General features: G+C 45.4%; 1 protein-coding gene across 3 annotated transcripts in view; it reads right to left on the reverse strand.

Annotated features, from left to right (window-relative positions):
* The window catches only part of ube2o (ubiquitin-conjugating enzyme E2O), a 71,317-nt gene extending 44,823 nt beyond the window's left edge, over positions 1-26,494 (reverse strand). For 2 of the 3 annotated variants that reach the window (XM_078401523.1, XM_078401521.1), the window contains exons 1-4: positions 26,021-26,494; positions 12,816-12,878; positions 4,544-4,654; positions 3,792-3,889 (exon numbers count right to left, since the gene is read on the reverse strand). In XM_078401523.1, coding sequence (XP_078257649.1) covers positions 3,792-3,889; positions 4,544-4,654; positions 12,816-12,878; positions 26,021-26,494 — 746 coding nt within the window. The remainder of the gene's footprint in view (positions 1-3,791; positions 3,890-4,543; positions 4,655-12,815; positions 12,879-26,020) is intronic. The other variant, XM_078401522.1, reaches the window with a different exon arrangement.
* Positions 26,495-26,710: the final 216 nt, after the last annotated feature.

Genomic DNA, 26,710 nt, shown 5'->3' on the forward strand with positions numbered 1-26,710 from the left:
CCAAAGAAGCCCGTGAAACAAACAAGCTTGTGAAAGTCAAGTCTTTAAACCATGAATGCCAGAGCCTTCAGATGAACATTGAATTTAACAATTCCAGATAACCAATCTATCCAAATTGCTGTTTTCAGTGTGAAAAGTAGTAATAAAAGTTAACAATTCTTTTTTCCACAGATGCTTTCTAACCTGCTGAATGTTAACAATACTTTTTAATATGCTTTTTAATAAACTTCAGTGATTCATGTATGAGCACGCAGATCCTTAAAACACCAGCTTTCAATCTCCACCATTGGGGGAAAAAAACACTTTCCAATTTCACAACCGCCAACAGTGTATGAGCTTAAATTATTCCCAGGCACATCCCACCGGCCATACCCTCACGTCACATACTCCCAGGCATATCCCACCGGCCATACCCTCACGTCACATACTCCCAGGCATATCCCACCGGCCATACCCTCACGTCACATACTCCCAGGCATATCCCACCGGCCATACCCTCACGTCACATACTCCCAGGCATATCCCACCGGTCATACCCTCACGTCACATACTCCCAGGCCATACCCTCACGTCACATACTCCCAGGCATATCCCACTGGCCATACCCTCACGTCACATACTCCCAGGCACATCCCACCGGCCATACCCTCACGTCACATACTCCCAGGCCATATCCTCACGTCACATACTCCCAAGGCCATACCCTCACGTCACATACTCCCAGGTTACAATCCCACCGAGCTTACATTATTCCCAGGATGGCATTGTGAGAGGGAGAGGAATGGACGGGTGGGGAGAGCATTCCACCGGCCATACCCTTACGTCACATATTTCCAGTCTACATCCCACCGAAGCTAACAGTTTTCCCAGCCTACATCCCACGGGCCATATCCTCACGTCCCATACTCCCAGGCCATACCCTCACGTCACATACTCCCAGGCCATATCCCACCGGCCATACCCTCACGTCACATACTCCAAGGCCATATCCCACCGGCCATACCCTCACGTCACATATTCCACTTGAATGCATGACATCATCAACCCACTATGCTTTGATTCAACTTAATTATATTTAATCCCCCTCATGCATATTAGTAAGACTACAAACAGCTAAAGCATCACACTGATCTGACAAAGATCTGTTTATCCCTTCTGCTTTCAAACCATTAATCAATCCTCAAATGATGCTTGGAGACCACTCCTAATGCTACGACCAACATTTTGTTTCATAATCACACTTGGCACCTTGGAGGCCACCTTAAAATCAAATGCATAGAAGTGGTGAGAACTGGTTCCCTCGCACCTAATCTGCTCAATATATCCTCAAAACAAAGATGTGTAAAAAAAATGAATTCCCTATTGTAAATCCATGTTGACCCTGCCTGGTCAATAGTCAATTTATTTGTCACATACACATAAATGTGAAGTGAAATGAAAGATTACCCACAGTCCAACAATAAGACCAATAAAAATATGCAATAACACACACAATCATAAACCAACACCAAACAAAAAGAAACATCCATCACAGTGAGTCTCCTCCAGTCCCCTTCTCACTGTGATGGAAGGCCAGAATGTCTTTTCTCTTCCCCTGCCGTATTCTCCCACGGTCAGGCTGTTGAAGTTGCCACGTCGGGGCAGTCGTGGCCCCCGACATTGAAGCCCCCGCCGGGCAGAGAAAATCCCGCGGCCTATTCCAGGCCGTGCCGGACAGTGAAAGGTCCGCGGCGGGCCGACCCAAGCCTCGCGATTCAGGACGGGTGAAGACGCTGCCGCTGCCGAAGCTGTCAATGTCGGCCCCCACCCAGGGCAGGGCATGCGAGCTTTCGACGTCCATGCGGCCCGCGGCCGAAGAAGCCTCTGGAGACGAGTCGCAGCCGCTCCCGCAGCTTCCGAAGGCAGCCAGCTCCGCAGATGGTGAGTCCGATCCGCGGGCTCTGCGAACCAGAGCCCAGGTGGAGGCCGCCAGCTCCAGGTGTTTGGCCGATGGTAGGCCGCAGCGGGAACGGAGACACGACCCAGAAAAAAGGTCGCATCTCCGTTAGGAAGAGACCATTTTAGTTTCCCCCCCCCCAAACATTATTTTCTTCATATATTCCAGCATCTTCCACAGTATGGACACCAGGCTGGAGACCCACAGTTCCCCTATTCTCTAACTTGCAAAACAGTGAGATTGCATTTACTGTGTAGGAAGGAACTGCAGATGCTGGTTTACACCAAAGATAAGACACACAATGCTGGAGTAATTCAGCGGGTCAGGCAGCATCTCTGGCTAGAAGGGATGTGTGATGTTTTGGGTCGAGACCCTTCTTCAGACTAAGAGTCAGGGGAGAGAAGAAATATGGAAGGGAGTCAGAGAGTTGTAAATCTGTGGAATTCACTGCCTCTGAATGCATTCAAGAGAGAACTAGATAGAGCTCTTAAGGATAGCGGAGTCAGGGGATATGGGGAGAAGGCAGGAACAGGGTACTGATTGTGAATGATCAGCCATGATCACATTGAATGGTGGTGCTGGCTCGAAGGGCCGAATGGCCTACTCCTGCACCTATTGTCTATTGGTACGGTGTGATAAACGAGAGATCAAAGGGGACAAAGTTCAAGGAAAATGTAGAATAGATCATTGTTAGTTAGGGGAAGGTGTCGACGAGGCACGCACGTGCCATTTTGGTGCAGCCATTTTGTTAGGTCGGTCATTGGTGGTGCAGCGGTAGAGTTGCTGCCTTACAGCAAATGCAGTGCCAGAGACCCGGGTTTGATCCCGATTACAGATGCTGTCTGTACGGAGTTTGTACGTTCTCCCTGTGACTTGCATGGGTTTTCTCTGGGCTCTTCGGTTTCCTCCCACACGCCAAAGACGTACAGGTTTGTAGGTTAATTGGCTTGGTAAATGCAAAAATTGTCCCTAGTGGGTGTAGGATAGTGTTTGTGTGGGGATCACTGGTTGGCGCGGACCCGGTGGGCCAAAGGGCCTGTTTCCGCGCTGTATCTCTAAACTAAACAGTTTAATCAGGAGGACTGTCTGGCTGGTGGGAGAACTAGGATGGGGATGGGATGGAGAGAGAGGGAAAGCAAGGGTTACTTGAAGTTAGAGAAGTCAATATTCATACCACTGGGTTGTGAGCTACCCAAGCGAAATACGAGATGCTGGTCCTTCAATTTGCATTGGACCTCACTCTAACAGTGGAGGAAGCCCAGAACAGAAAGGTTAGTGTGGGAATGGGAGGGGGAGTTAAAGTGTTTAGCAACTGAGAGGTCATGTAGGTCTAGGCGCACTGAGCAGAAGTGTTCAGCTGCCACCTAACCCTAATGTGGAAATAGTTCTAGAATTGCTGCAATTTTGGAAGATGACAAGAGTGCATCTCCCCGTCTCTATATCTAGGCAAGGAGTAAATGCCAGCTGTGTCACTGGTGTTTACATTCTGAGAATTCATCTTTAAAAACTGGCTCAAGATTTATACAAATATGAAATTGAAATCAGTCAGAGCAGATAGCTATACGAGTATATTACCATTGAATGCTCTTGAATACAGATGTACAGCATGACCCACATCAGGCTTTTGCTTACCAAGGGATTGGGCCAATGGCAATATTTCCACTCCTGTCTCGTGTGGAGCTGAAAATTCAAAGACCCAAGATTGAATCGCATGTTGTTTGCACATAAAAGCCCAACTGACCAACGTGTAATGGCCATCATAAAATCTAATCCAGGGCAAGCTATCCTTTGTATAGTTCAATTTAACACACCCAGACAAACCTTACATTTCAAACAAAATGCTGTAGATTAATACCTGGCTCCATTTGATAGTTTTAGGATCAACTGAGCAACGATGTTGTCAACCTTCCCAAGCCAGCAATCAAAGGCTATGTAGTCCCCATAGACAAATGGCTATAAAAGAACATTTGATATGAAATTGTTATTTTTGAATGAGTGATCTGCTTTGACATTAAAACCCACATTTTAACTACAAATAAATGCAACAGCTAAACATCAGAGTGCAAGAAATATTTGTTGAGTCAACTTTATACAAAGGTGCCTGCCTATGGCTGGTTGTAACCTCCAGTGGGCCACCTAAACTTCAGTTCTGAAGCCAGATTCCAGAAGAAAAGTGACATTTACCTTCATTTGGAAATAGACTACAAAGAGTTAAACAAGTTTAATCAAATAAAATCATTTCAAAAAAGTGACTGATACTTCAATCAAGTTATTTAGAAACAAAATTCCATTAACCACCCCTGATTAATCTACGCTTTTTCAATGAAAATACATATCATCTCTCAGAATTGATTCCAATAATCTGCCCAAGAGGCCTGCTCCTGCATTTATAAATTCCAATTCCCTGTAAAACTGCAATGGACCAATTTAACATTCTGCCTCACAATGACTTCTCACATATAATGAAAGGCTGTTATGACCCATCAGAAACATCAACAATCCAAGAAAGCTTCAAAAGCACATGGGAGGAAATAACTTAATTTCTAAAAATATAATGCACGTTAGCATTAGCATGGCAAGAGTAATTTCATAGCTTCACAAACATACCCAAATATGCTGCAAATCTCTGCTGTTGACAGGGTGAAGAATATAATTTGTCCCCAGAATCTTCAAGGTGCACTCCATATTCACATCAATCACCGTTCCACACTGATTATCCTGCAATAAAGCAAGAATTAAATCAGAAAAATCACAGGTTGAGACAAAATGCTGGAGTAACGTGCAGCATCTCTGGAATGGATGACGTTTCGGGTCAAGACCCTTCACATTTGCTCAAAGAATGACAAACTTAGCTCAATGGTGAAACACCTTCCAGGAACAAACAAGGACAAGATTAAAGGTCATTTGATGGTTATAGATTAACGAACAGTCAGTACAGATTTGTGAAAGGCAAATTGTACTTATCTAATCGGAATACTTTCGACAAATTATCTGAGGCTCTTTTAGGATCATGTAACTGGTGTTAATTATCAAAATCCAAGAGGTTTGATAAAGTGCCACTAAATAAGCTATTACAAAAACTAAGGCGTATCAAATGAAAGGGCCATAAAAAGCTGGTTCTGGTTTAGGAACTATTCATAGGAAACAACCTATCAGGGCCAACCTATCCAAACTCACCCTGTACATGAAGTACTCCAATCAGGGCAGATTCTGCCAAACCTCCTCTGCTCACCACAAGCTTCCTGAATTGCACATGAGTGCATTCCAACCAGGGTTCGGTAAACTTGGAATATAACATCCCAAATTTTCTATTTAGACCCCAGGCTTATTAAGACAAGCACACCGTATACTTTCTTCACTTGTTGTCACTTTCGGAGAACTATGTACATGTATTCCTAGGTCAACATTCTTTATCAACCTACCACTTACTACAGGAAAGAACTGCAGATGCTGCCTGACCCCTGAGTTACTCCAGAAATTTGTGTCTATGTTAGATGCTGCCTGACCCACTGAGTTGCTTCAACATTTTGTGTCTGTATGTCCTTAGAGTCCATTATAACAGATGAGGTTATGGAGTACTTTGATGTTCAAGATAAAATAGGCCGAAGTCAGCATAGCTTTGTGAAGTGAGGTCTTGCTTGCCAAATTTGCTGGAATTCTTTGAAGTAAATAGCAGGACAAAGGAGTCAGTAGATGTTGTTTACTTAGATTTTCAGAAACCCTTGGACAAGGTGCCTCCAGTTAGGCTACTTTGGAAGATGGGAGCTCACGGTATGAAAGGGCAGATACCAGCATGGATAACAGGCTGGCTGGACTGCAGAAGACAAAGAGTGACAATAAAGGGGTCTTTTTCTGGTTAGCTGGCAGTGACTAGTGGAGGTCCGCAGGGGTCGGTGCTGGGGCCGCTAATCTTCTCATTGTATATTAATGATTTGGACGAGAGGATTGATGGCTTTGTGGCAAAGTTTGCAGATGATACAAAAATAGGTAGAGTGGCAGGTAGTGTAAAGAAAGCAGGGACTCTGCAGAAGGACTTGGACAGATTGGCAGTGGGCAGAGAAGTGGCAGATGGAATAGAGTTTAGCAGAGTGTTGAGTCATGCATTGTGCGAGTAGGAATAAAGTCGTAGACTATTTTCTAAATGGGGAGAGAATCCAGAAATCGGAGGTGCAGAGACTTGGGAGCTGGTGCAGGATTCCCAAAAAGTTCATCTGCAAATCGAATCGGTAGTAAAGAAAGCAAATTCAATGCTAGCATTTATTTCAAGAGGGTTTGTATACAATTCAGGGATGTAATGCTGAGGCTCTATAAGGTGCTGGTCAGGCCACATTTGGAATATTGTGAGCAATTTTGGGCACCATATCTGAGGAAGGATGTGTTAGCTCTGGAGAGGGTCCAGAGGAGGTTTACAAGAATGATCCCAGGAATGAGTAGGTTAACCTATGATGAGCGTTTGTCGGCACTGGACCTATACTCACTGGAATTTAGTAGAATGAGGGGGGACCTCATTGAAACACACAGAATAGTGAAAGGCTTGGATAGAGTGGATATGGAGAGGATGTTTCCACTAGTGGGAGAGTCTAGGACAAAAAGTCAGCCTCAGAATTAAACAACGTTCTTTTAGGAAGGAGATAAGGAGAAATGGCTTTAGTCAGAGGGCGGTGAATCTGTGGGATTCTTTAGCCAGAGGGCGGTGAATCTGTGGGATTCTTTAGCCAGAGGGTGGTGAATCTGTGGGATTCTTTGCCATAGAAGGCAATGGAGACCAAGTCAGCGGATATTTTTAAGGCACAGATAGATTCTTGATTAGTACAGGTGTCAGAGGTTGTCCAAAGGGTCTCGCCCTGAAACGTCACCCATTCCTTCTCTCCAGATATGCTGCCTATCCCGCTGATTCCCGCTAATTACTCCAGCTTCTTGTCTCCATCAGGTCTCAGAGGTTATGGATGTACTAGTGGACAGAGGTGAAGTGTGAGTATGAGTCTTTGGCTGCGAGTCTTCGGCGAGGAGGCTAGTTGTTTGAGCCTGATTTGATTTTAGACAATAAAGTAATGGCAGATAAGTTGGTGTAGTGTGTTTCCTGCAGGATGTGGGAAGGGAGGGACACTGCTGGAGCTTCTGGGAGCTACACCTGCAAGAACTGTGTCCAGGTGCAGCTCCTGAATGGACGTGTGGCGGAGTTGGAAAGGCAGCTAGATGACCTCAGGGCCATCCAGGAATGTGAGAGTTTCCTGGACAGGACCTACTGTGAGGCTGTCACGCCAAGGGTCCAGGTCGAGCGAAGGTGGGAGACCGTTTCAAGGGGGAGTGAACGTGGACTACAGGAGACCCCGGTGGCTGTGCCTATTGCAAACAGTTACACCCTCTTGGGAGCTGTCGGGGCAGAAGACGCTTCCAGTCCGAGCGGCGGACAAGTTGGCAGCTCTAATCCAGGCAAGGAGACTCGACCGGGGAGACCGAAGTCAGGAAGAGCCATAGTAGTGGGTGACTCCATTGTCCGAGGTATGGACAGTAGATTCTGTGGCCGCAGGCGGGACTCGAGGATGGTCTGTTGCCTCCCTGGTGCCAGGGTTCAAGATATCACGGACTGGCTTCAGAACATCCCAGTGAGGGAAGGCAATCAACCGGAAGTAGTTGTGCATGTAGGCACGAATGACGTCGGGAGGAAGAGGAAGGAGATTCTGCAATGTGAGTTTAGAGAGTTAGGAAGAAGACTGAGAAGTAGGACATCGAGGGTTGTTATCTCTGGACTGCTACCTGTACCTCGTGCTGGTGAGGGCAGGAATAGAAAGATCGGGGATATGAATGTATGGCTGAGGGGCTGGTGCAGAGAGCAGGGATTTAGATTTCTAGACCACTGGGGTCTCTTCTGGGGTAGGGGTGACCTGTACAAAAGGGACGGGTTACACCTTAACAGCAGGGGGACCAACATTCTGGCAGGCAGGTTTGCTAGTGTTACACGTGTGAATTTAAACTAAGTAGTGGGGGGGAGGGGTTGACAAATTGGGAATATGAAGATGGAGTTAAAGGGGAAGCGAATACAGGAGAAATTGCAAAGGACTCTCGAATAAATGGGAAGGGAAGTTCTAGATGGGATAAGAGAGTAAGGTCAGGGCCAATTGTAACCGGTGTGAGGGGAGGTGAATACTGAAGTTAAAGTGTTGTATTTAAGCGCGAAGTATAAAAAGTAAAGTGGACAAGCTTGAGACTCAGTTAGACCTGGCAAGTATGATGTTGCGGGAATCACAGAGACATGGCTACAAGAGGACCAGGGCTGGGAACTGAATATTCAGGGCTAAACAACGTATAAAAAAGACAGACAGGTGGGCAGAGGGGGTGGGGTTGCTCTATTGGTCAGGAATGATATTCACTCCCTTGCAAGGGGTGACATAGAATCAGGAGATGTAGAATCAGTATGGATAGAAATGAGGAATTGTAAGGGTAAAAAGACCATAATGGGAGTTATCTACTGGCCCCCAAACAGTAGCCTCGACATAGGGTGCAAGTTGAATCAAGAGCTAAAATTGGCATGTCGCAAATGTAATGCTACGGTGGTTATGGGAGATTTCAACATGCAGGTAGACTGGGAAAATCAGGTTGGTAATGGACCCAGGAAAGAGAGTTTGTGGAGTGTCTCCGAGATGGATTTTTAGAACAGCTTGTAATGGAGCCTACCAGGGAGAAGGCAATTCTGGATTTAGTGTTGTGTAATGAACCTGATCTGATAAGGGGACTCGAGGTAAAAGAGCCATTAGGAGGCAGCGATCACAATATGATAAGTTTTACTCTACAAATTGAGAGGAAGAAGGGAAAATCGGAAGTGTCAGTATTACAGTATAGCAAAGGGGATTACAGAGGCATGAGGCAGGAGCTGGCCAGATTTGACTGGAAGGAGGCCCTCGCAGGGAAGACGGTGGAACATCAATGGCAGGTATGCCTCGGAATAATGCAGAAGTTGCAGGATCAATTTATCCCAAAGAGGAGGAAAGATTCTAAGGGGAATATAAGGCACCCGTGGCTGACAAGGGAAATCAAGGACAGCATAAAAATAAAAGAGAAGTAGTATATCATAGCAAAGAGTGGGAAGCCAGAGGATTGGGACTCTTCTAAAGGGCAACAGAAGATACCTAAAAAGGCAATACGGGGAGAAAAGATGAGGTACGAGGGCAAGCTAGCCAATAATATAAAGGAGGATAGTAAAAGCTTTTTTAGGTATGTGAAGAGGAAAAAAATAGTCAAGGCAAATGGGGTCCCTTGAAGGCAGAAGCAGTTGAATTTATTATGGGGAACAAGGAAATGGCAGACGAATTGAACCGGTACTTTGGATCTGTCTTCACTAAGGAAGATACAAACAATCTCCCAGATGTTCTAGTGGCCAGAGATCCTAGGGTGACGGAGGAACTGAAGGAAATCCACATTAGGCAGGAAATTGTGTTGGGTAGACTGAGGGACTGAAGGCTGATAAATCCCCAGGGCCTGATGGTCTGCATCCCAGGGTACTTAAGGAGGTGGCTCTAGAAATTGTGGACACATTGATAATCATTTTCCAATGTTCTATAGATTCAGGACTAGTTCCTGTGGATTGGAGGGTAGCTAATGTTATCCGACTTTTTAAGAAAGGAACGAGAGAGAAAACGGGAAATTTATAGACCAGTTAGTCTGACATCAGTGGTGGGGAAGATGCTGGAGTCAATTATAATATACAAAATTGCGGAGCATTTGGATAGCAGTAGCAGGATCGTTCCGAGTCAGCATGGATTTACGAAGGGGAAGTCATGCTTGACTAATCTTCTGGAGTTTTTTGAGAATGTAACTAGGAAAATTGACAGGGGAGAGCCGGTGGATGTGGTGTACCTCGACTTTCAGAAAGCCTTTGACAAGGTCCCACACAGGAGATTAGTGGGTAAAATGTGACCACATGGTATTGGGGGTAGGGTACTGACATGGATTGAAAATTGGTTGACAGACAGAAAGCAAAGAATGGAGATAAATGGGTCCCTTTCAGAATGGCATGCAGTGATGAGTGGGATACCGCAAGGCTCGGTGCTGGGACCGCAGCTATTTACAATATACATTAATGACTTGGATGAAGGGTTTAAAAGTAACATTAGCAAATTTGCAGATGATACAAAGCTGGGTGGTAGTGTGAACTGTGAGGAAGATGCTATGAGGTTGCAGGGTGACTTGGACAGGTTGTGTGAGTGGGCGGATGCATGGCAGATGCAGTTTAATGTGGATAAGTGTGAGGTTATCCACTTTGGTAGTAAGAATAGGAAGGCAGATTATTATCTGAATGGTGTCAAGTTAGGAAAAGGTGACGTACAACGAGATCTGGGTGTCCTAGTGCATCAGTCACTGAAAGGACGCGTACAGGTACAGCAGGCAATGAAGAAAGCCGATGGAATGTTGGCCTTCATAACAAGAGGAGTTGAGTATAGGAGCAAAGAGGTCCTTCTGCAGTTGTACAGGGCCCTAGTGAGACCGCACCTGGAGTACTGTGTGCAGTTTTGGTCTCCAAATTTGAGGAAGGATATTCTTGCTATTGAGGGCATGCAGCGTTGGTTAACTAGGTTAATTCCCGGAATGGCGGGACTGTCATATGTTGAAAGACTGGAGCGACTAGGCTTGTATACACTGGAATTTAGAAGGATGAGAGGGGATCTTATCGAAACATATAAGATTATTAAGGGGTTGTACACATTAGAGGCAGGAAACATGTTCCCAATGTTGGGGGAGTCCAGAACCAGGGACCACAGTTTAAGAATAAGGGGTAGGCCATTTAGAACGGAGATGAGGAAAAACTTTTTCAGTCAGAGAGTTGTAAATCTGTGGAATTCTCTGCCTCAGAAGGCAGTGGAGGCCAATTCTCTGAATGCATTCAAGAGAGAGCTAGATATAGCTCTTAAGGATAGCGGAGTCAGTGGGTATGGGGAGAAGGGAGGAACGGGGTACTGATTGAGAATGATCAGCCATGATCACATTGAATGGTGGTGCTGGCTCGAAGGGCCGAATGGTCTACTCCTGCACCTATTGTCTATTGTCTAGGGTAACGGAGGAACTGAAGGAAATTCACATCAGGCAGGTAATGGTGTTGGGTAGACTGAAGGGACTGTAGGCTGATAAATCCCCAGGGCCTGATGGTCTGCATCCCAGGGTACTTAAGGAAGTGGCTCTAGAAATTGTGGGCGCATTGGTGATCATTTTCCAATGTTCTATAGATTCAGGATCAGTTCCTGTGAATTGGAGGGTAGCTAATGTTATCCCACTCTTTAAGAAAGGAGGGAGAGAGAAAACGGGAAATTATAGACCAGTTAGCCTGACATCAGTGATGGGGAAGATGCTAGAGTCAATTATAAAATAAGAAATTGCGGAACATTTGGATAGTAGTAACAGGATCGTTCCGAGTCAGCATGGATTTACGAAGGGGAAATCATACTTGACTAATCTTCTGGAATTTTGAGGATGTAACTAGGAAAATGGACAAGGGAGAACCAGTGGATGTAGTGTATCTGGACTTTCCGAATGCCTTTGATAAGGTCACACATAGGAGATTAGTGGGCAAGATTAGAGCATATGGTATTGGGGGTAGGGTACTGACATGGATAGAAAATTGGTTGGCAGACAGGAAACAAAGCGTGGGGATAAATGGGTCCCTTTCAGAATGGCAGGCAGTGACTAGTGGGGTACAGCAAGGCTCGGTGCTGGGACCGCAGCTATTTACAATATTTGACTTAGATGAAGGGATTAAAAGTAACATTAGCAAATTTGCAGATGACACAAAGCTGGGTGGCAGTGTGAACTGTGAGAAGGATGCTATGAGGATGCAGGGTGACTTGGACTGGTTGGGTGAGTGGGCAGATGCATGGCAGATGCAGTTTAAGGTGGTAAATGTGAGGTTATCCACTTTGGTGGTAAGGACAGGAAGGCAGATTATTTTCTGAATGGTGTCAAGTTAGGAAATGGGGACGTACAACGAGATCTGGGTGTTCATGTTCATCAGTCACTTAACGTTAGCATGCAGGTACATCAGGCAGTGAAGAAAGCTAATGGCATGTTGGCCTTTATGACAAGAGGAGTTGAGTATAGGAGCAAAGAGGTCCTTCTGCAGTTGTACAGATCCTTAGTGAGACCGCACCTGGAGTACTGTGTGCAGCTTTGAGGAAGGGCATTCTTGCTATTGAGGGAGTGCAGTGTAAGTTCACTAGGTTAATACCCAGAATGGCAGGACTGTCGTACGTTGAAAGATTGGAGCGACTAGGCTTGTATACACTGGAATTTAGAAGTATGAGAGGGGATTTTATTGAAACATATAAGATTAAGGAATTGGGACACGTTAGAGGCAGAAAACATGTTTCCAATGTTGGGAGAGTTCAGAACCAGGGGCCACAGTTTAAGAATAAGGGTTAGGCCATTTAGAACAGAGATGAGGGGAAAAAATTCAGTCAGAGTTGTCAATCTGTGGAATTCTCCGCATCAGAAGGCAGTGGAGGCCAATTCTCTGGATGCATTCAAGAGAGAGCTAGATAGAGCTCTTTATGATAGGGGGTATGGGGAGAAGGCAGGAACGGGGCACTGAGTGTGAATGATCAGCCATGATCACATTGAATGGCGGTGTTGGCTCAAAGGGCCGAATGGCCTACTCCTGGACCTATTGTCTATAAATCTAACTCTCTTGAAATACAGATGCAGAGAACTGCAGATTTTGCAGTAATTAACCAAAATCCCCATCTATTTGCATAAATTCTGACGACCAGAGAAGGGAAGAATGATTGGGGAAAGAGAATGATCCAAACAAGCAAATACACGGGAGAAGGAAGGGATTATAAAACTGTGCCCCACCGGAATTAACAAAGACGCATGCATGCATGAAGAAACTTACAGTATTTGGGCCCATACGACGCACCAAGTCACGAGGCATTAGCGATCGGTCTTCTAGTTTCAGCTAGAAAAGAAAGTCATAAATTACTTGCAGCATTAAACCAGTAAAGATCAATCCATACTGCATTGCAGGAATCAGAGACCAAAAGTATTTAAACTTGCCAAATCTATGGAGCATCTATGAAATACAATGAGGATGTAATCAATATAGCAGCAATGCAGTAAAATAAAGTATTTGGATAAAGTGACTAATGCAAATGTAACAAGACATTATGCATACCTTAATACAATATTCCAAATGTTCTAAAAGGTTTCCAGCATTCAAGGAAGAAGATGGTAAACAGTGTGCTACATAGTTGAGAGTCCAACATTGTTTTTGGGGAATATAATAAAAAGGAATTGCAGTTGCTAGTTTATACCAAAGATACAAAATGCAAGTTAAGCATTATCTCTGGAGAAAATGGATAGGTGACTTTTGGGTCAGGGCTCCTCAGGTTTTTATGGAAGTCCTTTTGGAAATGTTAACAAAACATTCAGTCAAAAATTAGGCAGAGCCAAGATAGTTTATTGAAAGGGAACAAGCAGAGGGATCTAGGAGCGCAGGTACATAGTCCCCTGAAAGTGGCTTCACAGGTGGACAGGGAGCGTTGAGAGCTGAGGGATCTCAGAGCGCAGGTACATAGTCCACTGAAAGTGGCATTACAGGTAGACAGGGAGTGTTGTCGAGCAGAAGGATCTCGGAGCGCAGGTACAGTTCCCTGAAAGTGGCGTCACAGGTAGACAGTGAGGGTTGTAGAGCAGAGGGATCGAGGAGCGCAGGTACACAGTTCCCTGAAAGTGGCGTCACAGGTAGACAGGGAGTGTTGTAGAGCAGACGGATCTAGGAGTGCAGGTACATAGTTCCCTGAAGGTGGCGTCACAGGCAGACAGGGTGGTAAAGATGGCTTTTGGTACACTGGCCATCGGAGTATTGAGTACAGAAGATGGGACATAATGTTAATATTATACAAGACGTGGTGTGGCCGAATTTGGAGCACTGTGTTCCGTTTTGATCATCCTGCTCTAGGAAGGGTGTCACTAAGCTAGAAAAAGTACAGAGAAAATTCAGTCAGAACCATTTTCCCCCAGGGTGGAAATGTCAAAGACTAGAATCTGGAGAGTACAACTTCAAGGCCAGGGGAAACCTTTGATGGAAAATGCATGGCAAGTTTATTTTTACACAGAGGGGAGTGCTTGGAATGTGTTTCCAGGGGTGGTGGAAGCAGATATGACCATGGCATTTAACAGGCTTTTAGTTGAGCACATGGATAAGAAGTGAGTGGAGGAATATGGATCATCAGCAGGCAAACGCTACTTGGCATGAAGTTCACTGACATTGTGGGCCAAAGGGACCATTCCTGAGCTGTACGGTCCCATTCCCATTCCATGCTACTACCCAAGAGGTTTTTAAATGTCATAATTGTACCTGCCTCTACTTCCTCTGACAGCTTGTTCCATGTACCAGTCACCCTCTCCAGGTCTCTTTCCCCTTTCACCATATGCCCAGGCTTCCTGGGGAAAAGACTAGCTCCCTCATGATTTGATAAACCTCTAAGATCACCCCCTCAGCCTCTTGCATTCCAGGGAAAACCATCTTAGCTTATAACTCAAATCCTCTAGACCCAATAACATCCTTCTAAATCCTATTTGCACTGTTTTAAGGGCATGCTTCCTATAGCACAGCGACCAGAACTGAATAGTACTCCAAATGAGACTTCACCAACAGCTTGTACATTACGTCCCAAATCCTATACTTAATACTCCGCCTAATGAAGGCACATGTGGTAAACATCATCTTCACCACCCTGTCCACCTGTGTGGCCACCTCCATGAATTATATACCCACACCCCTTGGTCTCTATTCTATAACACTCCCCAGGGCCCTACCATTTACTCTGCATGTCCAGTCCTGGAGCAAAGTACAAAGTGCTTGAGGAACTTGGCACATCAGGCAGCGTCTGTGGAAAGAAATGGACAGTCGATGTTTCCAGTCAAGACCCTTCCTCAATCAAGACTTATGGGGAAGTGGTTAAAATGGTGAAACATACCTCAGTTAGAGGACTGCATTAGGGTGACCACACAATCAGAGATGTGATAGTGCTGAAGGTGACGTGGAGCAGACTCAGAATGTTGCCTAGGATAGTGTGTTGCAGTTCAGAGAAACTGGTGGTGCTGGATCCGTTTTCGTTGGGCAGAGTTTAAGAGGGGGCGTTAGGGTTAGGGGATTGGGATGTGTTATTATGAAGGGTATATTTAGGGTAGACTGCAGGAAACCTTTCCCCATATCAGAGCTAGATAAAATTAGAGGTAATCGATTTAAGCTTAGGGGGAAGAGATTTAGTGGGAATCTGGGGAATCTTTCCCCCGTTTGAATGTCTAGGTGAGCATTAGAATCGTTTAAGCACCAAGGACAGGGCAATGGGCTTAATGCAGGTGGGTGCCCATTGGGGGGCTTGGATATTGGCCGATTGATTGTTTCTATGAGCCTTTGATTCTAATGTACGGAGCCTCTAAACCTTAATCAACCACAACCTTATAGCTGGTAATGTCCAACCTTCTGGCTATGCAGCTGGAATAGGCATAATGAATGTTTTGGGGTGGGCCTCCAAACTGTGCTGCCAGGGGTCCTATTGCTAAACTGCAGAGTCTGGAAGGTCAGGGAGCAGATCTTGTGCATCTAGACAAGGTCATAAGGGATAGGAAATTCTCCTCAATCATATAATCAAGATATGCAAAAACATGCAGGGACAGCCCAGCAGAATCCAGTTGATCATTTAACTATCTATGGAACCGAGGAGCTCCGGTAGAAATTAAATAAATTGAATCAGAATTTCCCAAGAAGTCCCACCTAGCAAGAAGAAAGTTACAATAGTTGGACTCAATTATTTCAGGACCAAGACATCAGTGCAGAAACGTTGCAGTGTTATAGGCCCCCTCTTATTCAACGGCGACATAAATGACCTTTCCTTCACCATCATATAAGCAAATTGTTCATTGATGATTGGGCAATGGTTATCATCATTTAGGTGTGAAGGATCGGATCCTTCAATCTTCTACATTCAAACAGTATCCTGGTCCAGCAAGATTGGCTCTCTTTATTTTGGCAACACCTAGAGTTCTCAGAAGACAAGGAAGAGGAGAAAGCGCAGCAGACAGGAACAGTGCAGCCAGTTCTCCTTTGTTCAAACAGCTACCAAGCATATCCATTACTCTTCAGGGAAGAAATTAGTTGCTTGCACTAAACAAGTGGTCACATACGCTGGTCCTATTTTAAAGATAATTTACACAAGTTTAATGAAGCCACCACCTGGAAGCAAACAATGCTGTTTCTACTCTGATATTTTAATGGGCAGCATAGTAGCACAGCTGTTGCCTCAGCGCCAGAGACCCAGGTTCGATCCTGACCTCAGATGCTGTCTGTGTGGAGCTTGCACATTCTCCTTGTGACCAAGCGTTTCCTCCGTGTACTTCGGCTTCTGCCCACATCCCAAAGACTTTAAGGGTTTGTCGGTTAATTGGCCTCTGTAAACTGCCCCTAATATGTATTCCTCTCAGTCAGAAGGGTCTCAACCCAAAATATCATCTATTCCTTTTCTCCAACCATGCTGTCAGACCCGCTGAGTTACTCCAGCATTTTGTGCCCATCTTTGGTTTAAACCAGCATCTTGCAGTTCCTTCCTACACTCCTAGTGTGTATGGTAGACACAAAATGCTGGGAGTAGATGTGTAAGTGGGATAACATTGAACAAATATGAACGGTTGATGGATTGACAGCACTGACGCATTTCCATGCTCTATCTCTAAACTAAGACTCATTCATGGCAGTGGTGGTGATAGCTCATTTAAAGATTACTTGGGCCAAATTGTATTACCTGGATTACCTCCTAGGTTCTGGTCTGCAAACCAGGTGGCTTAACAAAATATACTTCCAGCTATAGTTTAATCCTTCTACCTGTTATTTTATAATTGGACTCTAGTTACAGACTACTCTAAGTGAAATGGAGCAGATTTTATTTATCCTACCTGCAATTTCTCCCATTAATCTTCAATCCACAGAAGAAACACCTAACCAATTAACTAACCAAAACTCTGCTCAGCAAATCTGTAAAATCACTAAACACTTCAGTTTACACAACACAATGTCCAGCCATATGTTCTAATCTGCTGAGGGGGATTTTTCCCATGTACTGAAATGGCCATTAAACAGAAAAATTCTAGATTTTACTGTTATACAGAGAAGCACTTTTTGACCATAACCAGTTAACCAAACATTTGTCAACAATGCATTTTTATTGTACATTCAACATTTCGTCCAACTTTCCGTACCTCATCATTATTCATTCACACCAACAATGTACATTCCACTGTTTGAATTTCATCCCCCCACCCAGAGTAGCCAAATCTCTTCAACATTAAGGGGATGCAACATCTCAGTCAAGGCCAGCATGACCTAGTAGCCTGGTGTTCACTGTGAAGGACCTCCCCTGGTTTGATGTCAAGATGCAGCACCTCCCCAATTAACAATCCACATTAAACTCCATTAGTCATTCCTTGGCCCACTTGCTCAGCTGATCAAGGTCCCACTGTGCGCTTGATAACCATCTTCCTTTTCTTGATACCACCTATTGTAATGTCATCTGCAGACTTACTAATCATGCCTTGTACATTCTAGTCCAAATTGTTGGAGATGAAAAATGGCAATGGACCCAGTACCAATCGCCGAGACACCTTCGGTGCCTGGGCAATTCAAGTGCTCACCTAATGCTTCAAGGTGACAAGTACCAAATTCCAACACAAATACCAGATCCCATCACAATGTTAAAAAATACACCTCAGACCATTTCTAAATGTTCTACCTTTCGCTTTAGACCGTTGCCCCCTTGTTTTAAACACCCCCAGCATGGGGGACTGGTGCCAAGGATTAGTTCTGATGGGATACCAGGTGGATTAGCACACCAAATCCACAACTGGCTTGGTAGAAGGTGCCAGAGTGTGCCAGGAGTTGTTTTGGTGGTTGGAAACTTGTCAGTGAACACATGGGTCAGAGGTAGATCTGTCTTCACTGAGGAAGATACACACAATCTCCCAAATGTTCTAGGGGCCGGAGAACCTAGGGTGATGGAGGAACTGAAGGAAATCCACATTAGGCAGGAAATGGTTTTGGGTAGACTGATGGGACTGAAGGCTGATAAATCCCCAGGGCCTGATGGTCTGCATCCCAGGGTACTTAAGGAGGTGGCTCTAGAAATAGTGGAAGCATTGGAGATCATTTTTCAATGTTCTATAGATTCAGGATCAGTTCCTGTGGATTGGAGGATAGCAAATGTTATCCCACTTTTTAAGAAAGGAGGGAGAGAGAAAACGGGTAATTATAGACCAGTTAGTCTGACATCAGTGGTGGGGAAGATGCTGGAGTCAATTATAAAAGACGAAATTGCTGAGCATTTGGATAGCAGTAACAGGATCATTCCGAGTCAGCATGGATTTACGAAGGGGAAATCATGCTTGACAAATCTACTGGAATTTTTTGAGGATGTAACTAGGAAAATTGACAGGGGAGAGTCAGTGGATGTGGTGTACCTCGACTTTCAGAAAGCCTTCGACAAGGTCCCACATAGGAGATTAGTGGGCAAAATTAGAGCACATGGTATTGGGGGTAGGGTACTGACATGGATAGAAAATTGGTTGACAGACAGAAAGCAAAGAGTGGGGATAAATGGGTCCCTTTCGGAATGGCAGGCAGTGACCAGTGGGGTACCGCAAGGTTCGGTGCTGGGACCCCAGCTATTTACGATATACATTAATGACTTAGATGAAGGGATTAAAAGTACCATTAGCAAATTTTCAGATGATACTAAGCTGGGGGGTAGTGTCAATTGTGAGGAAGATGCAATAAGGCTGCAGGGTGACTTGGACAGGTTGTGTGAGTGGGCGGATACATGGCAGATGCAGTTTAATGTAGATAAGTGTGAGGTTATTCACTTTGGAAGTAAGAATAGAAAGGCAGATTATTATCTGAATGGTGTCAAGTTAGGAAGAGGGGACGTTCAACGAGATCTGGGTGTCCTAGTGCATCAGTCACTGAAAGGAAGCATGCAGGTACAGCAGGCAGTGAAGAAAGCCAATGGAATGTTGGCCTTCATAACAAGAGGAGTTGAGTATAGGATCAAAGAGGTCCTTCTACAGTTGTACCGGGCCCTGGTGAGACCGCACCTGGAGTACTGTGTGCAGTTTTGGTCTCCAAATTTGAGGAAGGATATTCTTGCTATTGAGGGCGTGCAGCGTAGGTTCACTAGGTTAATTCCCGGAATGGCGGGACTGTCGTATGTTGAAAGGGCTGAATGGCCTACTCCTGCACCTATTGTCTATTGTCTAATTAGTTTGTTGGAAACGACCAGATATTACCAAGAATAAAGAAAACGGGCAACAGACAACATTGGCCTGGGAACTACAGACCAATCACGCTAACATCTGCAGGAGGCAAGTTACTAGTGGGGATTGTGGGATAAGATACATGTGCATTTGGATAGATAACTGCTGATTAGGGATAGACAACATGGTTTATACTTGTGAGAACATCTCATGAATTTGATCATTCTTTTAAAATAAGGTGGTTGATGAGGGTAAAACCACAGATGCTGCCTATGTGGACTTCAACAAGGCATTTGATCAGGCTCTACTTCGTAGGCTACTTTGGAAGGTTAGATCGTATGGCATCTCGAGAGAGAGATAACCATGAAAGGGAATTGCTAGACAAATGCACAGTCTTTTACCCGGGGTAGGGCAATCAAGTACCAAAGGATATAGGTTTACGGTGAGAAGGGAAAAATGTAATAGGAACTCAAGCAGCAACTTTTTTGCTCAGCAGGCGTTGAGTACATGGACTGAGCTGCCAGAGGAGGTAGGGTGCAATAATATTTTTTTAAACACTTGGCAAAGGTAAGAGGGATATGGGCCAAATCTGACCAGGTTAGATGGGACATCTTGTTCAGCATGGATGTTGGGCTGAAAGTATAAGAAAATAACTGCAGATGCTGGTACAAATCGATTTATTCACAAAATGCTGGAGTAACTCAGCAGGTCAGGCAGCATCTCGGGAGAGAAGGAATGGGTGACGTTTCGGGTCGAGACCCTTCTTAAGACTGAAAGGCTTGCTTCTGTGCTATTTGACTGACTAAAAAGCTGTACTTCCTTATTTTCCCTTTTTGCAAACCCGACAACCCAGTTATCCCAATACATAGTCTTCCCTTTCACTGAAACACTAAGATCACACACAGGAGATATTAGAACACAACTCTTCTGTATTTAGTATTTGTCACTCGCACCACATCTAGTAATGGAGAGCCACATTCCATTAACGGTCCTATTATACAAAGCTTCAGCTACGGCACGGTAGCGCAGCGGTAGAGCTGCTGCTTTACAGCGAATGCAGCGCCGGAGACTCAGGTTCGATCCTGACTACGGGTGCTGCACTGTAAGGAGTTTGTACGTTCTCCCCGTGACCTGCGTGGGTTTTCTCCGAGATCTTCGGTTTCCTCCCACACTCCAAAGACGTACAGGTATGTAGGTTAATTGGCTGGGTAAATGTAAAAATTGTCCCTAGTGGGTGTAGGATAGTGTTAATGTACGGGGATCACTGGGCGGCGCGGACTTGGAGGGCCGAAAAGGCCTATTTCCGGCTGTATATATATGATATGATGATAATATTTGAAGGTAGCATTGCTGCAGCAGAAGACCAAGAATAATTGTCAATTCAATGCTCAAATGATTTGTCAAAATGTTACAAAGGTCAGAGCCCTTTGCTTGTACTAAATGTAAGCACAGCATCCAGACAGTTGGCGTGAACGTGGCTCCTCCCCTGCCCTGCATTGCACAATAGCAGCACTTCACAATGCTGCAGGGCTGGGTCACGGGTATAGGGCAAAATACAGCAAGCATACACTATACCCACCCACAAAACTACTTCACTGAAAGGTTTTGCATTTTGGAACTAGGACGTAAAAATACAATGTAGAGTCAGCAAACAAGAGAATGCAGTGACATTTCCCCTCATAGATCCTATTCTCTGGAACGAAGATAGTCTAAATATATTTGGCTTCAGAGTAAACACCTGCACTGTCAGTTCATATCGATTATTAAAAATGCCATTAAAAGTTTCTTATTCATAACATTGGTAAACACATTAAACACTCATTCCCAAACAATTGTCAGAGATGTTATTTTTAAAAGCATTTTTATGGGCCATTTGAAAAGGCAAATGTTTGATAGACCAGGTGGTCTTCAAGTACACACTGTGAAAGGCTCTTTTCAGTCAGCAATTCAGCAGAATGTCATTCACAATGCCAGTGCACTGACAAGGTTATTTCATGGCCAAGTAATTGAAAGAGCAAATAGTGGAAGTTTTTAAAATACGTTGTTGGTCACATTTAAAGACAATAGTTATTTCATAGTTAACACTAGAGTATTAACGTCTGCTACTGTATTCCACACTGAGCACCAGCACAACTAAAGCACTGGGTACAGGCAAGTAGCAAGTCAAAATTATAAAATTAATAAACACAAACTTAAACTATAACTGATGCAACACCTGGTATTAAAAATGAACTAATTACATTTTATAAATATCCAAGCAAAAATATATACTGTAATGATTGTGCATTTGAGAGACACGTGGCATTATAACCAAAACCAAAACGCCTTTGACACCATAAATCACTCCATTCTCCTCACCCGACTTGAAACCTCCTTTAACATCACCGGCACAGCCCTATCCTGGTTCAAATCTTACCTCTCTGACAGGCACCAGTTCATCTCCATTAACAACTGTAAATCCCCCACCGCTCCCCTCCCCCAAGACTCAGTCCTTGGCCACCTCCTCTTCATCCTCTACCTGTTCCCCCTTGGTCAATTAATCCGCCGTCATGGTCTCAACTTCCACTGCTTCGCCGATGATATCCAGCTCCTCATCTCCACCAAGTCAATCTCCACCACCACACACTCTACACTGACAAACTGCATCACTGAAATAAAATCTTGGCTTCAATCAAATTTCCTCAAACTCAACTGCAACAAATCTGAAATCATCATCATTGGTCCAAAAACGCTCACCAAATCCACCCAAAACTTCATCCTCAATATTGATGGTCTCCCAGTATCCACCTCCCCTCACATCTGGAATCTTGGAATCATCTTTGATCAAACCCTCTCCTTCGACAAACACATCACAAAGACAGCCTTCATCCACCTCACAAACATTGCCCGTCTCCGTCCATCCCTCTCCTCCACAGCTGCAGAAACCCTCATCCACGCCTTCATCACCTCCCGTCTGGACTACTGCAACAGCCTCCTCTATGGCGCACCCTCAAAAATCATCAGTAAACTTCAATACATTCAAAACTCCGCTGCCCGTCTACTCACCCACATCCCGATCCGTGACCATATCACCCCCGTCCTTTACAAACTCCACTGGCTCCCCATCCCCCAGAGAATCCAGTACAAAATCCTCCTCATGGCCTACAAAGCCCTCCATAACCTGGCCCCATCCTACCTGACCGACCTCCTCCACAGGCACACTCCCACCTGCACCCTCCGCTCTGCTGCTGCCAATCTCCTATCCCCCCACATCCGGACCAAACTCAGATCCTGGGGGGACAGGGCTTTCTCCATCGCTGCTCCCACCCTATGGAACTCACTACCCCAAACCGTCAGAGACTCCTCCACACTCACCACATTCAAAACATCACTGAAGTCTCACCTGTTCAGTACTGCCTTCAACCACTGAAGGTCACCTCACCTTCTGTCTCCTTTCTCTGTTCGTTTACTTATTTATCTATTTATTCACTTCTTTATGTTCTCTAAATCCCTGTAAAGCGTCTTTGAGTATATGAAAAGCGCTATATAAATGTAATGCATTATTATTATTATTAGAGGAAGATAAGCCTTTGTATGCTTCCATGTTGAAGTAGAAAGTCTCCGATTCAGATATGAGAAATTTGCTAAACGAATGAAACAGCAAACCATATGGAGAAGAGCAAAACAATTGCTACATTATGAGCAATTCCAAGATGCAATCGGGAGGCATGAGAAACACCAACTAAATGCAAGATGACAAATCATACTGGACATGTAATTGTTTTGAGATGACATGTTCAAGAGAAGTGGAGGCTGTGGTTTTCAGAGACACAAACCAAAATGCTTTCAAAATTACAGTTAAATGTAAGTACACACAATAAGTACACACAATAACAATAATAATGTACACACAATAACAATAATAATGTACACACAATAAGTACACACAATAACAATAAGCAACCCGAATAGAAGAGTGACAATGATACAGGAATCAGATTAAGAGTTCAAAGAACCAAAGACTGGTTTCAGCATGGAGTGTCTATTAGGCCGAGAGCTCAAACTGAATCTGTACAAGACCAATCTAGCCCCATTCATTGAGCCTCAGGGCAATAACCTGCAAACAGTCATTGAGACTTAGCTAGTACAATTCTGAACAAAATTGATTTGTCTTACTACTACATGACAAATATATTCCCAACTTTGAGAAAAAATATCCTCAATTTTCTTATTTTGTGAATCATTCATTTTACATCACCTAGTTTTTAACCCCTCCATCAATAACAGTTTATATTTAATCTTTATGCTTCCTCGTTTTAAATACTTCTACAGATAGCTTCCCAGCCTCTTCAGCTACACACTAAGCTCATCACCCCCAAACCATTTCACCAAACCTCATCTGCATCTTTGCCTTAGCCTTTACACCTTTCCTAAATTTGGAACATAACATGTTACTCGTGTAGAACAGAATGCTGGTGTAGCTCAGCGGATCAGGCAGCATCTTTGGAGGACCTGGAGTTACTCCAGCACTTTGTGACCTATCCACATTCTCTAGGGATGCTGCCCAACCCACTGAATTATTCCAGTACTGTGTTCTAAATAAGATTCCAGCATCTGCAGTTCCTTGTATCTGCATGTTACTCACATTTTCACCGATCTAGTGGCTTATGCTCTCTTCTTTCATTATCTGCCTCCAATTATGTATCCGAGGATCTTACAAGCTTGGTTTAACTACTTTCCCAATCTGCTCCAACAATTTTAAATGAACTATCCATATATTCTTTATTATGGATAAAGAATAACTGAAGAAGGGACTCGACCCGAAATGTCACCCATTTCTTCTCTCCCGAGATGCTGCCTGACCTGCTGAGTTACTCCAGCATTTTGTGAATAAATCGATTTGTACCAACATCTGCAGTTATTTTCTTATATCCTTTATTATACCCCTTTAGAATAATATTCTCCAAATTTTGTTCATGGAGTTAATGGAATGAATCACAATTGCCATGATAATTGAAATCATATTAATCATAATATTTTGATTAATGTGGAATCCCTGATATTTTGTCCAAAACATTTACACACCAAAATATTTTGCTGATGTCAAATTAGCAGAGAAAATGCACAAAAATCAAAGATCAGCTATTGTTACATCTAAACAGCTGATATTGCAGCTTAATTCAGTGAAAGGTGAAATACAATTTGTAAAAATTAAACAAAAGTAACAATCTAATCAGCAATATACAAGCCTAGAGGCAAATAGACAGGTGATCAAAATACCTGGACTAAATCTCAACAGAATGGGCACTGAAGGTTTCAAAGTCAGTTTATTGTCACATGTACCAGTTAAGGTACAGTGAAATTTGAGTTACAATTGAGAAATGGGATTTTTTTTTAAATCCGACAATAAACTGGAATAAATAAAACAGCATTGCCTTTCACAAAAACCCAATGGTTTGTTTAATGTCCAGTACCCTCGCTGTGTACGCCGAGACTTGTAAATGGAAAAGAAATAACATGGGGAAACAAGACCAAGGACGATGAGCTAAATGGACTTACTTGGTTATGTAATTTCTTTTCTTAAATAATCAAATTCTCACAAAACTTCAGGTACTTCACTATTAATGAGTACACAGAAATGAGGCTTCCAGTGTCAGCAAAGTGCTTGATGCAAATAAATGATTAGCATTAAGTTCCATTCACCTCCTCGTAAATGAGGGTCAAAGGATGCCATTCCCACAGCACCAAATATTGATGGCCAGTGGTAAGTTTGCTTGTCATACAAGTGTATTACTGCAAGCTCTACCACAGCCAAAACCCTCACCTGCATTCGCCTTTCAATCCACTGCAATGCACTTGTCAAACCCGAGGTAACCCTACCTTTTGTTCCAACAGTGCAGTGTATTAGCACACATGACAAGATTACACCAGTCAAAAGCCTTCAGAAATAAAGATTTAACAAAATATTCTAAAGGGCCAATGCAGGTTCTAGTACAATTTGTATAGATATCATCCGATGATTATTCCCATTAATCAAACAATTAGCCTCATAGCATGAAATAATAAAAACAAGCCTAAAATGTATGTTCCCAACTATTCTTTTAATTGTTTTATACACTCGGAAAATGGGGACTTCCTGCCAACACCAGCATTTGTTTGCCTCCAATTACCACCACCCTAATACAACAACCTACATGGTGCCTCTCAGGGCCCCGCGACTGTAACCCAGTTCCCTCGACTAGCAGCTGCTTTCTTTAGGACATAAGATGCCGCCCGAGATATCCGTCACCCATATTCAGCAACGTTGTTCCCACTCGGTTCACATCGCAGACGTGTGTCGTGGTACAAACTCCCCACTGCAGGGTGTCCGCGCCCCAGCTCAGCCTCTGCATCAACACGTCCCGGGCTGGGCCGCCGCAAAGCCCAGCCGGGCCAAGCCCAGCCCCGGCCGTCTACCCCCGGCCGGGCCGTGCCCCACCTGCGCCCCACCCCTCCCGGGCCGTGCCCCACCTGCGGCCGTCTCCCCCCGGCAGGGCCGTGCCCCACCTGCGCCCCCCCCACCCCCCGGGTCGTGCCCCACCTGCGGCCATTCCCCCCCGACCGGGCCGTGCCCCACCTGCACCCCCCCCGACCGGGCCGTGCCCCACCTGCACCCCCCCCCCCCCCGACCGGGCCGTGCCCCACCTGCGGCCGTCTCCCCCTCCCCCCGGCCGGGCCGGGCCGTGCCCCACCTGCCCCCCCCCCCCCCCCCGGGCCATCCCGCGCCCAGGTGGGCCTCTAGTGCCAGCCCACCCGGGCCTGCCCGCGGCCACGCACCTTCACTTCCTTCACGTCCTGCTTGCCGCCCTCTGGGTACCACTGCACCCGCACGTAGCCCTTCTTGAGAGGCCGCTCACGGCCGCCTCCCTCCTCGTCCGTGTCCGAGCTCTCGCCGCTGCTCACCTCGCCGTGAATCAGGCCCACGATGCCGTGCCGCAGAGCCCCCTTGTAGGTGCCTGACACCAGGTCATCCACAAACAGGAGGCGCTGGCTGCCCAGGGCCGGTGGCACCGGGGCCTCTGGCGGCTCCGGCGGAGCGGCCGTCTCCGACTCCGGGCCCAGGGGAGCGGGAGCGCCCGTCTCCGACTCCGGGCCCTGGGGAGCGACCGGCTCCGGGCCCAGGGGAGCGCCCGGCTCTGCGCCCACCTCCATCGCCGCCGGACCAGAGGGAGCGCCCGGGGGGGAGGGAGCGCCCGGGGGGGAGGGAGCGCCCGGGGGAGGGGGAGCGCCCGACTGTGCATCCACCTCCATCGCCGCCGCGTCCGTCACTGAGCGACGTCTCACGCAGACGTATAGTGAGGTCATGCAGCGTCACTGCCGGCCAATCACTGTCCTTCATGGTCCGTCACGTGACCACCGAGGTGACGTCATCTCTACGAACTCGGCCTCGCTGGCCCCGCCCCATGCCGTCGCCGCGCGTGCGCGCTCCACACGTCCCATGTTCCCGCAGGTGTACTCGCAGTGCCG

Source organism: Rhinoraja longicauda, chromosome 6 (genome assembly GCF_053455715.1).
Source record: "Rhinoraja longicauda isolate Sanriku21f chromosome 6, sRhiLon1.1, whole genome shotgun sequence".
Lineage (NCBI taxonomy): Eukaryota > Metazoa > Chordata > Chondrichthyes > Rajiformes > Arhynchobatidae > Rhinoraja > Rhinoraja longicauda.